The following is a 14322-nucleotide window of genomic DNA, read 5'->3' on the forward strand; positions in this document are numbered from 1 at the left end:
GGGTGTAACATTTGCCCTTACAAGAGCATTTAGGTAGGTGGGAGCAGAACCATCAAGCACTCTGTAGGCAAGCATAAGTGACTTGAATTTAATGCGAGCAGCTACAGGCAGCCAGTGGAGGTCAATAAGAAGCGGGGTGACGTGTGCCCTCTTCGGTTGGTTGAACACCAGACGCGCCGCCGCGTTCTGGATCATTTGTAGTGGTTTCACCACGCAAGCCGGCAGGCCTGTTCGGAGGGCGTTCAATGCTGCAGACTCTTTCTTAGAGCCTTGCCCAGATCTGGTCTTCACACAATCCTCTCTCGAAGGTTTAGGGACAATACCCTTGACTTCATGGCTTGGTTTTCACTGTAAGACCTTATATAAACAGGTGAGGCTTTCCTAATTATGTCCAATTAATTCAATTAGGCACAGGTAGACTCCAATCAAGCTGTAGACCACCATCTCATGGATCTTTGATAGAAGTTGGATGCCCCAGATTGCTCAATTGCAAGTGTCGTAACAAAGGGTCTGACTACTTATGTAAATGGATTACCAGTCGTTTATTTGGAATAAATTAACAAAGCACTCCAAAGACCTGTTTTTGCTTTGTCATTGTGGAGTATTGTGTCTAGACTGATGAGAGAAAAATGAATTTAATCCATTTTAAGATGAGTCTGAAACATAACAAAATGTGGGGAAACCTGAAAGGGTTTGAAAACTTTCTGTATGCACTGTTTATTTAGGTGTATATATTATATATTGGTATTCTCTCCTCTGTCAACCTTGTCATCATTACTGAATTCAACAGTGACTCAGGAGTGACCATATTTATTTTCAGAAATAAATTTGTGGATTCAGAAACCATTTGTCCCAACAGCATTAGTTTCAAAACATCTCACCCCTCTTTTTTAAAAACACAAATAGTCATACCCTTATTCAATATTCACAAGTTCAAAATAAAAACTGAAAAAAAGAACAAAACAAAAAAATCAGCAAAAAAGTGTGAATCCGTTGATTGGACTAAAGGCCATCTGTACAAGCAAGGCAGATGAAATAAAGGTCTTTCCTCTCTCCCCACCTATAGGATTTCATAAGCAAGACAGCCATGTCACTTTTCAGTTAGCTGTTTATGTTTTGTTGCTTGATCTAAAACACAAGTGTCTGTTTACTCATCCTCTTCCTTTCTATCTATCTATCTATCTATCTATCTCTCCCTCTCTCTTTCTCTCTTTCTCTCCAGTAGAGGGGAGTGCAGGTTGGCATGCTTCGCACTAGTGACCGAATGACTGATTGTTCACACGTGTGAGGGAGGCATCTGTGGCATTAACAGTCCATACGTCTCCTAGTCACCGCTCAGCACTCCTCCTTCACATAGATTTGCTTAAAGTCCTCCTACAGGGAGAGAAAAAGCAGGAGAGGGGGGGGGTGGAGTGTTTTAATCATTTTTAAAATTAAAAGTAATAAAAGAATACACCAAAACCACTGGTTTACTGCTAATGGCAAAAGTTCTGGTTAAGACAGGGGAAGGGGTGTTGTCAAATGTTTTGTATGAGCACTGTAAATAAGTCATGGTAACGATCACATAAGCGGTTTCCAAAGACGGGCATGTGATGCTACTGATGTCAGAATTGTAGTGATGGTAGAAACAGGTGCAGTGATGGTAGAAACAGGTGTAGTGATTTTATCAGTATTTAGACAAGTTGAACAACAAGTCATGGACTGTGGACTCAACTGGAACAGGTACTGACAACTGTTTCTGTTTTCCAAGGAAGACACACTCTTCTACTAACTATCAAGTTCTCTAAGTTGCTTTGGATAAAAGTGTATGGCAGTTGCAAATTAAAGAGTCATCAAATCAGTCTAAACTAATAAGGATGTTTTGATAAATTACTAAGACTGTGACAACTATGAGACAGACATGCATCCACCTTCTCTACTGAAGGAAGATGCCATCCATACACGCTTATGAGGACGTTTTCATAAATGACTATGAGTATGTGAAAAGTATGGGATGGAGACATCTTCCACTTTCTCTATTGCACGACATCCCTGGACACTGACTATACTGATGTTTATGACATTCGTTAATACATGTACTTATTATTTGAAATAATAGTACGTGTGGCGTCCCCTTCATGTTGTCATGCTCTGAGCCAAGCATGCGTAAACTAAAGGACAGAGGCAACAGTTCACCTTATCTACTGGTGGAAAACACTCAAACACAAACAAACAAACAAACAAACAAACAAACAAACACAAACCAACACACACACACCTCTCGCGTGCAGGCGGCGTTGTTGGGGCTCTCTCCCTTCACATAGTTCTGCTCATCAGTGTCCGACTCCAAGTGCTCCAGACGCTCCGACGTCCCGTTCATGATCTCATCCGGGGACTTCATGAACCTGAGGGACACACACATAAATATATCAACATTTATCACATTTACAACTCACATAGATCATATACAAACACCTATATCATATTAGTGTTAAACATATGTGTTTGTACCCCCCCCATTTCCTTGATTTGATTTGACTGACACACACACACACACACACACACGTGCATATATTGAAACATACTCTATTCACATACGTACGTCATCCACATACACCAACACATGCACACATTTACATACACCACAAACATACATCACATCATCCATGCACACACAGATTCACATACACAGCCAGGGAGGGGGCAGAACCAAAATCACTTGTGCCCTCTGCTCTGACCACTGTGTTTCCACATTGCCAAAGACAGAGTTTCATTTGATGTAAATTTAACAGACAATAAAGTTTTATTTTCTCATAGAGACACTCACTCACCTGAACAGAAGTCTTTGCCCAGGTTCTTTCCTGATGATGTTAAGTTTGTAGTAGTGTCTCATTGCCCTTGACATCTTCTCGTATGTCATATTGGTCCTATTCTGTTTCAGAACAAGAGGGACATACTTAAACTGAAGAAATCACCACTGGTTTAGAGTCACACACTTTAAAGAACTGAAATTACTACATGCAAAAGTGTGGGCAGTGTGCTTGCTTTTCCCCAATAGACTTTTCCCTAATATTACCCCAAAAACAGACACCCAAATAGGTCTATATAGGTTTATGCACATTTAGTAGAATGACGATGCTATTGCCACCCCTCAGATCTGCCCTGCTCTGGGGTGTGTGGGGTACCTTGTGGTTGCCCCAGAGTCGGGCCAAGCCATTGGGGTCCATGATGCGGAAGACTTTGGTCTCGCGATCCTCCCATCGGATGTAGTTCTCGTACCGGCTATCCGAGAGGAGCTGGTACACGTAGTCCCAGAGGAGTCTGCAGTCTGCATGGGAACACACACACACACACACACACACACACACACACACACACACACAGAAGAGGTTAGTTACATGTAACAATTATGATAAGAAGAGAAGAGAAATTAGTAGAGTATAGCAACATTTGACTTTCAACACATACAGTGTGTGTGTGTGTGTGTGTGTGTGACCCTCTGCAGTGGCATCAATTTGCCAGCCTCACCTGCTATCCTTCCAATGGGCATCCCTTGGTCCTCGGGCGGCGAGACAGGCACAATGACGTGGTTACGGAAGCGCCCCTCCTCCTGGTGGTGTGCGTGGTGCCCCTGCGGGTGGTGCGGATGCCCGCTCTGGCCCAGCTGGTGGTGATGGTGTTGGTGTGGGTGGTGATGGGACGAGCTCAGCGTGTGGTGCTGCTGCCATGCGCCTTTGCCACCATGCCCGTCTCGCTCGTTCTCGTGTGGTGAGGCGTGCATTGCCCCTCGGCCGTGCCGGTAGTCGCCCCCGGCGCCCGCCCTGCCCGGGCTGAGCAGCAGCGGGTGCATGATCGCACTAGGCATCAGCTGGATCACCCGCGCTGCTGCCGTCGGCTCCTCGTGCCCCCCGCCGGGGCTGCTCCTCCCCCGGGGCGCCCCAGAGTCGCGGGTGGCCGCGTAGTGGCCATTGGCAGGCTGCGCCGGAGACACGGAGAGCGGGTACAGGTCCTCGGGCGTGTGGTGGTTGCTGTCGGGCAGCTGCGAGGACGCCTGCTGCGAGTCCTCGGCCGCACCGAGCTGAGGATGGAGGAGCGAAGGCGGGGAGCGGCGCGGGCCGGGGTGGTGCTGGGGTGAGCGGGAACGGTGCCGGTGGCACAGCTCAATGGTGGGGGGATGCTGGGCGGGACCGTCTGATCCTCGAGGTGCTCGCCGTACCGTTTCTGCAGCCAGAGACAAGAGGCGTTTCAGTGATATGAAGAGTTTAAGATGTAAAGTTTACCCTTTCTAAGCCAACTAGTGAGTACAATGGTATCTGGATCAATTTAAAAAAAACAAACAGCCATCATAGTTTGACACATTTCAGTGCATTCAGAAAGTATTCAGACCCCTTCACTTTTTTCATATTTTTTTTTATGTTGCAGCCTAATGATAAAATTGTTTAAATTAATTTTCAATCTACACTCAATACTCAATATAATGACAAAGCAAAAACAGGATTTTCAAAATCTTTGCTAATTTCTTAAAAAGGAACTGAAATCTATGCCCCGTCATACACTTTTGAATGATGGGAAGGATGTGTTTGATCAGGCAATGAACTACCAGTAGGTGGCGCTTTAACTTCATTAAAGCAACAGTGAGATGTTGCAGAAGTTGCACCTGGAATTTCCCCTTCAGATTCAGAAGAGGAAATCATCCCCTCCAGGAAATCACATCACCTTATTTCTTGGTATTGAATGAATGAATGTGTCAGTCAGTGGTTTTGTGATAAGATCTATAAATAATCACTTCACTATCATGAGTATGGAATTTCATCTTGAAGTTTTTAGAGTTCTGCAAAAGTCATGAAGCCTGGGAGTTTGGTTCAGTTTGGGAAACAAACAGTGACACAGACAATCAAACCATACAAGAGCAGACTTTAGGTTGAAACAATATATTACAATACATTTTCCAAACGGCTTATTTGATGTGGTTTCATACTAATTCAGCCATGAAGAGAGATAAGTCTCAAACAAAAGCCACTGAAATATACAGGAAGGTGCACTTCCTTGTGGAACAGGTTTTCTGTCAACATTCCAAACTAGAATTTACAACCCCCCCCCCCCCCCCCCCACACACACACACACACACACACCGCCCATCCCCTCCCTACATACACTCACTCATCCAGCCCCTTCCACACACACCTGTTGGCTACAGACTGTGCACACAGGTCACATTTGTATAAACAAAGAGAGACTAATCTTAGAAACACACCAGCGGAATAATCTGCCGTCTCACATATATTGCTCTCTGTACGTTCAAATGTAAAAATAAAGTGAGGAAGTGGCAAGTCTAGTGGCTAAGAGCTAATAGCATGTGTTGCTATCCTGAGATGGTCAGAGATTCCCTCATCAGCTTCAATCAAATCAGAATCATGTATTTAGCTCTGTTCCATATAAGCAGTAGAGAAGAATCAAGTCTTGGTCATTTTGATGTTATTACCTGCACTGTATTACTGTGGCATAGTTGTTTGCTAGCTGTATCAGCATAGTTAGAAACAGCTGTGATTGCTTCATCTTAGTCATTAATTCCAACCAAGTGAAAGGGCAACTCCCTTGACTAAAAATCACATGACACCCATGACCGAAACAATATATTTCTCTAGATCTTTTGTTTTTCCTCTTTTTTTCCTACATATCTCTAATCTCTATGATCAACACATGTTCATGTTCAGTATCTAGTAAACACCCACATAATTTCACAATTCAACAATCAGCATCATCAAACCTGTGGGAAACAATGTTATCATGAATACACATTACTGTATTAACACAGTGCGCTCTTGTTCTTTTTGCAGCCATAGAAAGTTCCCCACAAGAAATAATACAGTATCAGACAAGATTTGTTTTACACCAATTCATCATAAACTTACATGTAATGATCTAGTCTATATATCTATTCACATGTATATATATTTATTCCATGTCTATCATCCTTCTACATTATCAACCAAAGTAGAACAGGATTGTCTTGCAAACTGACCTTCTAGTTTTGGATGCTGTAGCTCAGCCTCAGAGGCAGAATGGAATGAATTTCCGGGAAAGTAGGCGGAGGAGAAGGACACATAGGGCTTCCTCTGTTTCAGAACGTGCTGCAGAAGCTCATAGAGAACATCCCCTGTGAACGACAAGTGACCGAGAGACGTTCAGCTTTACTGCGGAGTACCACAGGGTTCAGTACAGGAACCTTTGCAATTTAGGTGCAGATCCTGATGGCTGTGACTAACCTGCTTGTGCATAGGACTACTACTACATGCTAATATCATGGGATCGTAGCCCAGCGCATATGTAGTGATGAAGGTATAAGACTGCTATAACATTGGTTATTCCTGAAAGAACTGAACGCAATAGTTTACCAATTTCAGGACATGACATTTAATGATATTTGCTGTGCAAATAATAAAAACAAAAAAACAAACAAATAAACCTCCGTTATCAAGCAATTGTGTTTACATGAGTACTTTTGTGTTTTTGCTTCCCTAGCAGTTAGATAGAGCTTCAAAAGAAAGGGTTCTTGGTGAAGAAAGAAAGAGAAGTTGTGCACTCAGAATTAAAAGAACACACACACACACACACACACACACATACACATACACACTTTTCAGTTCTCACTTTCTGGCTGGGCTGCCACTGGCTAGCGCTGGAGGGGAAATTCCTGATGCTGCTACCAGGTGACGGTTGTGGTCGGATTACACACTCGCACACTTCCTTATCTACCGTTAACCCAGCTCTCCCTGTACTTCCTCTGCACAACAAAAGACAACACACGGCTAGGTCCCTTTAAGTCACTTCAGCTCCTCTGTGGGTCTAATTCAGCTCCAACAGAGCATCACATTACAATGCATTTTAAATTCACTATGAACAGCTTCAGAGAGGAGAAGGACTACCCCAGTATGTTCACACAAGAACACAATCACAATCCAAAACACAACAGACAGCACAAATAGATACACACATTTTACGTCATACTTTCATTTTGACTGCATTTACTGCCAATGAATGATAAACCAGAATAACAAAATAATCTACATGAAAAAAGTTGATGACTGATGGAAAAGCAAAAGAATGGAAACAAGGAAAAGAGAAGGGCTGGTAATGCCATATTCGTGATTTCCCCTCCATGGAAAAACGTACTTATAGCAAAATCAGATGAACATATGTCCAGTCCCCCCCAAACTAACAACTTGGGTTTGCTCTTCTAGTTTCTTTTCAGTCAAGTAACTGAAGCATTGTGGTGAATTTAGTTTGAACCACAACTACAAGATGGTGTTAAACGCTATTTGATTGAACACGTGAAGAAACCAACAGATGGCTAAATGGTGGTCAGACAGACACACACACATGCACACACACGCACACACACACATCACCTATGCAGATAGCCTATATAACGTCCATGTGTGTGTAATTTGTGTTTTGCTCCTCTATTTTACATTGCTGCCACAGAGACATGATAGTCCTGAGCAGGTGTGGAGAAGTTGGAGAGGGAGAGGGAGAGCGAGAGCGAGAGTGAGAGCGAGCGAGAGAGAGAGAGAGAGAGAGAGAGAGAGAGAGAGAGAGAGAGGAGGTTAGAGGCATGACAGGGTGAGGGAGAGAGAGAGAGAGAGGGAGGTTAGAGGCACGACAGAGAGGGTGAGGGTGGGGTTACCTGAACAGGTGGGGAGATGGTGGTGGATGGAGAGAAAGGAATAGAAATAGAGGAAGAGAGAGGGATGCAGAGAGAAGGAGAGGCAGAGAGAGAGAGAGTATGTGTGTGAGGGTGTGTTTACCGGAGTGCGGGGAGCGGTAACGGAAATCCTCCTTGGTGAGCAGCAGCAGGGCTTTGCCGTTCATCTGGAAGCTCCTGCTGGGGATGGGGCGCAGCGCAAACTCATGCTCCGCCCAGCGCAGCCACTGGGCCACGTCATCACGGCTCCAGTACACCGGCTGCAGACCTGCACACACACACACACACACACACAGAGAGAGATGGAGAGAGCGAGAGAGAGAGAGATGGAGAGAGAGAGAGAGAAAGACTTTACTTTAATTTATAAAACGAATTGAAAAACTATTGAAAATAATCACTCTGTTCACCAGTTAAAAACAGGCTTCCTTGTCATTAACGGAGAGAGAGCGAGGGAAAGAAAGAGATTCCTTTAAATCTTACCATGTTCCATGCCATGCAATTGCATGCATTATATGTCATTATATGTCATGTATGTGCATGCATTATATGTCATGTATATGCATGCATCATATACAGTGGTATTTGAACCCCTGCCGATTTCGCAAGTTTGGCCACTTGCAAATAAATGTGTGATCTATAATTGTAATAGTAGGTGTATTTTAACAGTGAGAAACAGAATATCAACAACAAAAATCCAGAAAACTGCATTTTATAACATTCATGACTTAATTTGCATTTGATTCAGAAAATAAGTATTTGAACCCCTAGCAAAACATGACTTAGTACTTGGTGGAATAACCCTTGTTGGCAAGCACAGACGTCTTGACGACCTTTCTTGTAGTTGGTCACCAGGTTTACACACATCTCAGGAGGGATTTTGGTCCACTCCTCTTTGCAGATCCTCTCCAAATCCTTAAGGTTGCGTTTTCAATGGGAGGGAATGAGGTTCAAGCCCAATATTCCATGTTACATGGCCCCATCCATAGTCCCCTCGATGCAGTGGAGTCGTTCTGTACCCTTGGCAGAGAAACAGCCCCAAAGCATAATGTTTCCACCTCCATCCTTGACGGTGGGGATGGTGTTCTTGGGGTCATATTCAGCATTCTTCCCCCTCCAAACGCGGCAAGTCGAGTTTTATGCCAAAGAGCTTGATTTTGGTCTCATCTGACCACATCCTGTCTCCTAATCCTCCTTAGAATCATTCAAGTGTTCATTGGCAAACTTCAGACGGCCCTGTACATGTGCTTGCTTGAGCAGGGGGACCGTGCGAGTGCTGCAGTACTTCAAACCATTACGGCGTAGTGTGTTGCCAATGGTTTTCTTGGTGACTGTGGTCCCAGCTGCCTTGAGATCATTCACATGCTCCCCCTGTGTAGTTCTGGGGTTATTCTGCACCTTTCGGATGATCACCGATACCGCACGAGGGGATATCTTGCATGGAGCCCCAGACCTAGAGCGATGGACAGTTGTTTGGTGTTGCTTCCATTTACGAATAATCGCACCAATAGTTGTCTGCTTCTCACCAAGCTGCTTGCCGATGGTTTTGTAACCCATTCCAGCCTTGTGCAGGTCTACAATCTTATCTCTGACGTCCTTGGTCAACTCTTTGGTCTTGCCCATGGTGGTGAGGTTGAAGGTGTGAAGTATGATTCTTTGGACAGGTTTCTTTTATACACGTCACCAGTTGAGATCAGGTGTACCTTGTTAGGCCTAATGAGGAATAATCTGTGTGCTTCTTGGGCACATAACTGGTCATTGGGAGCCAGAATTCTTGCTGTTTGCTTGGGGGTTCAAATACTTATTTTCTGCATCAAATACAAATAAAGTCATAAATGTCATAAAATGCATTTTTCTGGATTTGTTTGTTGATATTCTATTTCTCACTGTTAAAATACACCTACCATTACAATTATAGATCACACATTTCTTTGCAAGTAGCCAAACTTGTGAAATCGGCAGGGGTTCAAATACTTATTTTCCCCACTGTATCATGTATGTGCATGCATTATTTGTCATGTATTTGTATGTATTGTATGTCATGTATTTGTATGTATTGTGTGCCTAATTGTTCACATGGCCATTGCTTTAGCAATAATGTTGTATGCAATAAAGTAAATGCAATAAAGCTAGTTTGAATTTGAATTTCAGACAGTGAGAGAAGAGGGGAGTAAGTGTGAGTGAAAGTGTGTGTGAGTGGAGAGAGAGAGAGCGAGTGAGAGGAAGTGTAACTAATGCTTACTTTAAATCCATTACATTTGTTTATTTTCCCTGTGCATGGGATGCTTTTCATTTCAAGCGAGTCATGTTGAACTGTGGTACAATAAAATAATTCCACGGGTACCAGGAGGGGAAGAAGAGGGAACTGACAGAAAGGGGGAAAGCAGAGAAACGGAAGGATGAGAAGAAAGAGGAGAGAGGCGAGTAAAGGAAGAGAATTAATAGGAGGAGAGAGAAGACGGAAGAAAAGATCAGAAGAGACCACACAGGAGGGAAAAGAGGAAAGTAGAGTTAAACAAAAATAGATAAATAAATGAATAAAGCGACCCCCGGTAAATTTGTCTATGTTGGACTGGGTGGTGTGTGTGTGTGTGTGTGTGTGTGTGTGTGTGTGTGTGTGTGTGTGTGTGTGCAGGTTGTTGGACTGGGTGGTGTGTGTGTGTGTGTGTGTGTGTAGGTTGTTGGACTGGGTGGTGTGTTTGTGACACTTAGAGGCACTCTCCTCTGCACTGACTCTTCCCCTCCCTTACTTTATGTTGCCGTGGGAGCACGAGGAAGCAAAACATCTGCACTGGTGCACTGCCTAAAACATCTAGGGAAACAGTCGAAAGTAGGCCAGAAAATGCCAGAGGGCCTCTCAGAGCATGAAGTCTCTCGCCCCCAAAAAATATTACTCACAAAAAAAATTAACATCTATTTGCTTTCATCAGCTTTGTAATTTAAGCAGTTGCACTTGAAAATTAAAAGCTTTAAAATGTAGTTTTCATAGGAGGCACAGTGACACACACATAAACTTTTTAGACAACGTTGTGCATCACTTTTTAAGTAACCACTGGTGTTCTGCGTACCAAGGTCTGCACAATGATGTCTCCAAGCCTAAGTCCATGAGAAAAGCAGATATCTTTAACTGCATGTGAAGTGGACCAATAGAACAGAACGTCTGAGTTTATCATAGACCTCAAACATTTCATCCTGGAGTATAACAGCTATTATCTTTGGGTAACACACACTCTGCTGTGTCACTGTCACAGAGGGTGGCATCAGTGCCTTAAAGACGCTTCACTCTTCTCAACCACCCCCCCCCCCACACACACACACACAAACACACTCCAGAAGAGCACTGTGCAAATGACACCAATAACACAATAACGGCTTGCTTTTTCACATCGGCAGTTTTCTCCATCCCGTCTCTGTTTTGGATGACCTTCCTTACAAGTATCTCTTCAGACTGAGTGACGCTTGTCTCCGGCCAGCAAAACAACGTCTTGTTTAAAAAAAAAAAATAATAAAAAAACAGAATGGAAATGCCTCTGTAGTGCCTGATCCACAGCGGCCAGACGTGCTGGAGAATACGCGAGCTGTTGATTAACCTACCAAAGAGGTTAAAGTCTCACCTTCTCGCCGGATCTCTGTTCTCCATAAATCACACATTAAAGACAGCGAGCCAATGGTGGACTGCTCACAAACAGCTAACTGAGAGTGGCAGGGATTATAGTTTATAAAGTGAGAAAAAAATGAATAGCAATTTAACTGGAGTGTAAAAGAAGATTTAATGGTTTATTTGTGATAAAAATTGTTTGTGTATATATCTTCCGATAAAGTGAGAAAAATAACAAGGAATTAATTTAAAATTCCAAGAACATCTGAACGCTTTATAATCTGTTAGGACGGAAGTGTTCAAGGACTCTGCCTAAATTGACTCTAGTAGTTCAACGGCATTATAATCTGAAAAATGAGACATACTGTGAAAAGGACAAACCCAACACAGCTGCACTGCCTTTGACAAACTACTACTCCTGGTGACACCAGCAGAGGAGTCTTGGATGACGGCTCATTCTCTCACACACACTCACACACCCCCGTTTTCCTCCCAGATGTATCAGCAAATACAGGAGAAAAGGTTAAACAAGTTTCTCATAAATAAACATTGAAACTGAATACTACACACACACACACACACACACACACACACACACACACACACACACACACACACACACACACACACACACACACACACACACACACACACACACACACACACACACACACACACACACACACACACCAGCCACAGCTGTGTGATAGCCATATGTGAGTGAAGCACTCTTGGTCTTGGTCAAGGTATGCATTTATGGGTTTAGAGGGTATGCTTGCTTGTGGCGTGAATGCGATATGTGTGTGTGTATTTGTTTGTGTCTGTGTATTTGTGAGTGTGTGTGCATGTGTGCGTGCATGTGTGCGTGCGTGTTTGTTTTTAAATGTGCACACACATATTCACTCATCGTTATGCTGCTGCTGCCACTCCTGTGGATCATTTATGACCAGGCCCACAGTGAGGGTCAAAGGTTGCCAGGCTAACTCGTTAGCCAACCACGCCAGATCCGGCTGCCTAATCCAGTCAGAGCCGGCCATCTGCACTCACAGCCCTGGAGAGACAGCTGCCCAGCAGAGCGGAGAGGAGAGGAGAGCCCAAACAAAACTTCCCACAACGCACTTTGGCAGGAAGTTGTCCACCCCCCCCTTCCCCAACCCCTTTCCTCCTCCTTCCTGGGCTCAGTTTCAACATAGGGAACTTCCTGCGGGAAGGTTATGGCGATGCAGTGGGTGCTTTTATCAACACTCAGCAGAGAGAGAGAGAGCGTGTCTGTGAGAGTGTGTGTGTGTGTGTGTGTGTGTGTGTGTGTGTGTGTGTGTGTCTGTGAGAGAGTGTGTGTGTGTGTGTGTGTGTGTGTGTGTGTGTGTGTGTGTGTGTGTGTGTGTGTGTGTGTGAGTAAAGGGACCAGAGGAGGCAAAGAGGGGAAGAGAGAAGGCAGAAGGAGAGAGGAAAAGAGTAGGAGAAACCAAAAGAGAGAGGGAGAGAGGGGAGGAGGGAGAGAAAGATAGAGGGAAGGGAGGAAGGAAGGAAGGAAGGAGAGAGGAGGGAGGAAGAGGGAGGGAGGGAGAGAGAGAGGGGAAGAGAGGGAGAGGGAGTCTGTGGGAGGAAGGAAAGGAAGGAAAGGGAGTGAGAAAGAAAAGCGAGAGAAGGGTGATGAATGGCAAGGGAGGGAATGATAAGACAGATGAAAGAGAGAGAGAGTGTGAGAGAGAGAGGAAAAGGAGGAGGGTGTGGCAGAGAAAGTCAGCCAAAGGGAGAGAGAGGGAGAGGAAAGGAGATGGGGTGTGTATAAGGGAGAAAGAGACTGATGAGAGGTGAGAGAAGGAGTGAAAGACAGAGAGGGGGGAGAAGAAAGGGAGGTTGAGGAAAGGAAGAGAGGGGGGAGGTGGGAGGTGGACGGATGGACAACCACAGGAGGCAAGAATATAAGAGGAAGTTCTCAGAAACACAGAAGTCACAAGACGAGAAAAATACTATGTTATTTTAACATAATGCACTAAATCGGTACAACCAAATACTATTAAACCCATAGAGGACAAGCGGGTGATTTGGATAATGAACAAAAAGATGATTAAAATGACTAATAATCACAACATGCTATTAAAGCACAAGCTCCAGTCAAACAACTGCGAGACAACATCTGGAGCAACTTCCACTTCAATGATGTTCTGTCTGTCTCTAACCACTGAAACAACAGAGGCTGCATATCCCAACACAGATCAGGTGTGTTCCCTTCTCATTGATTGAGCTTGACCTTCAGTGGACCGCCCAAAGCTCCTTGACCACTTTAGGCTGAGGTTGAAAGGGCAAATACGCGGTCACAGGTTACGTATAGACTGTAGGAATATGTAGAGGATGGCGAGTTCTCTATATACGTCACAAAGTTTTCATTCCAAATATAAGATTAGAATGATCAGTTTAATGAAGTCTCAATCTGCTTTGCAATGGAACACCACAACTACTTCACACTACTAACCATTTTAACCCTATTTTTGAACCGAAGGTAGTTTGACCAACTGGGAGTAAGACATAAGATATCATCTTTTTAACCCTTTATAGCCCAAGCGCAACATTCTATTTTATTCGAATGAATGTCATCTATACGAAAAACGAAAAAGAAAGGGCCAGCTAACTACAGTCTTTGCGAGGAGGAATTGTCTTAACACAACAGACAAGATTCCTACATTTACAATGACAGATTAGTTGTGAGACCCAAGCTGAGAAAAAGGTACACAATCTTCTTGATACCTCTCCTGTTTGGCTTGTGTCTCTTTGTGTCCATCCTTGAACACACAAAAAGCAATGACACCCAATCCTCTTTGATGACATATTCTTGTGTTGCTAATACGCAGAAGCCTCCATAATGTTACTCCTGTTAAGGGGGGGGGGGCTGCTTGGTGTTGCCATAGCAACAACCGGGCACTTGGAATAAATGGCTAGGAGAGAGGGGATGAGATCACAGCTATCTCGTTTCCTTGTTGCCTGCCCCCATCCCAGCACACCCCCACCCCCAACAGCCAATACACTTCCTCCTCGCCATGAT

General features: G+C 44.1%; 1 protein-coding gene across 1 annotated transcript; it reads right to left on the reverse strand.

Annotated features, from left to right (window-relative positions):
- Window positions 1-523: 523 nt before the first annotated feature.
- Window positions 524-7989, reverse strand: etv6 (ETS variant transcription factor 6; the record flags this gene model as incomplete). Its single annotated transcript, XM_031582984.1, has 7 exons — window positions 524-1374; window positions 2258-2384; window positions 2811-2911; window positions 3165-3307; window positions 3508-4200; window positions 6002-6136; window positions 7788-7989. Coding segments are annotated over 7 exons (1440 nt in total), but the record flags the coding sequence as incomplete, so codon positions are not given.
- Between the last annotated feature and the right edge of the window lie 6333 nt (window positions 7990-14322).

The sequence above is a fragment of the Clupea harengus genome, chromosome 16 (assembly GCF_900700415.2).
Source record: "Clupea harengus chromosome 16, Ch_v2.0.2, whole genome shotgun sequence".
NCBI classification, from domain to species: domain Eukaryota; kingdom Metazoa; phylum Chordata; class Actinopteri; order Clupeiformes; family Clupeidae; genus Clupea; species Clupea harengus.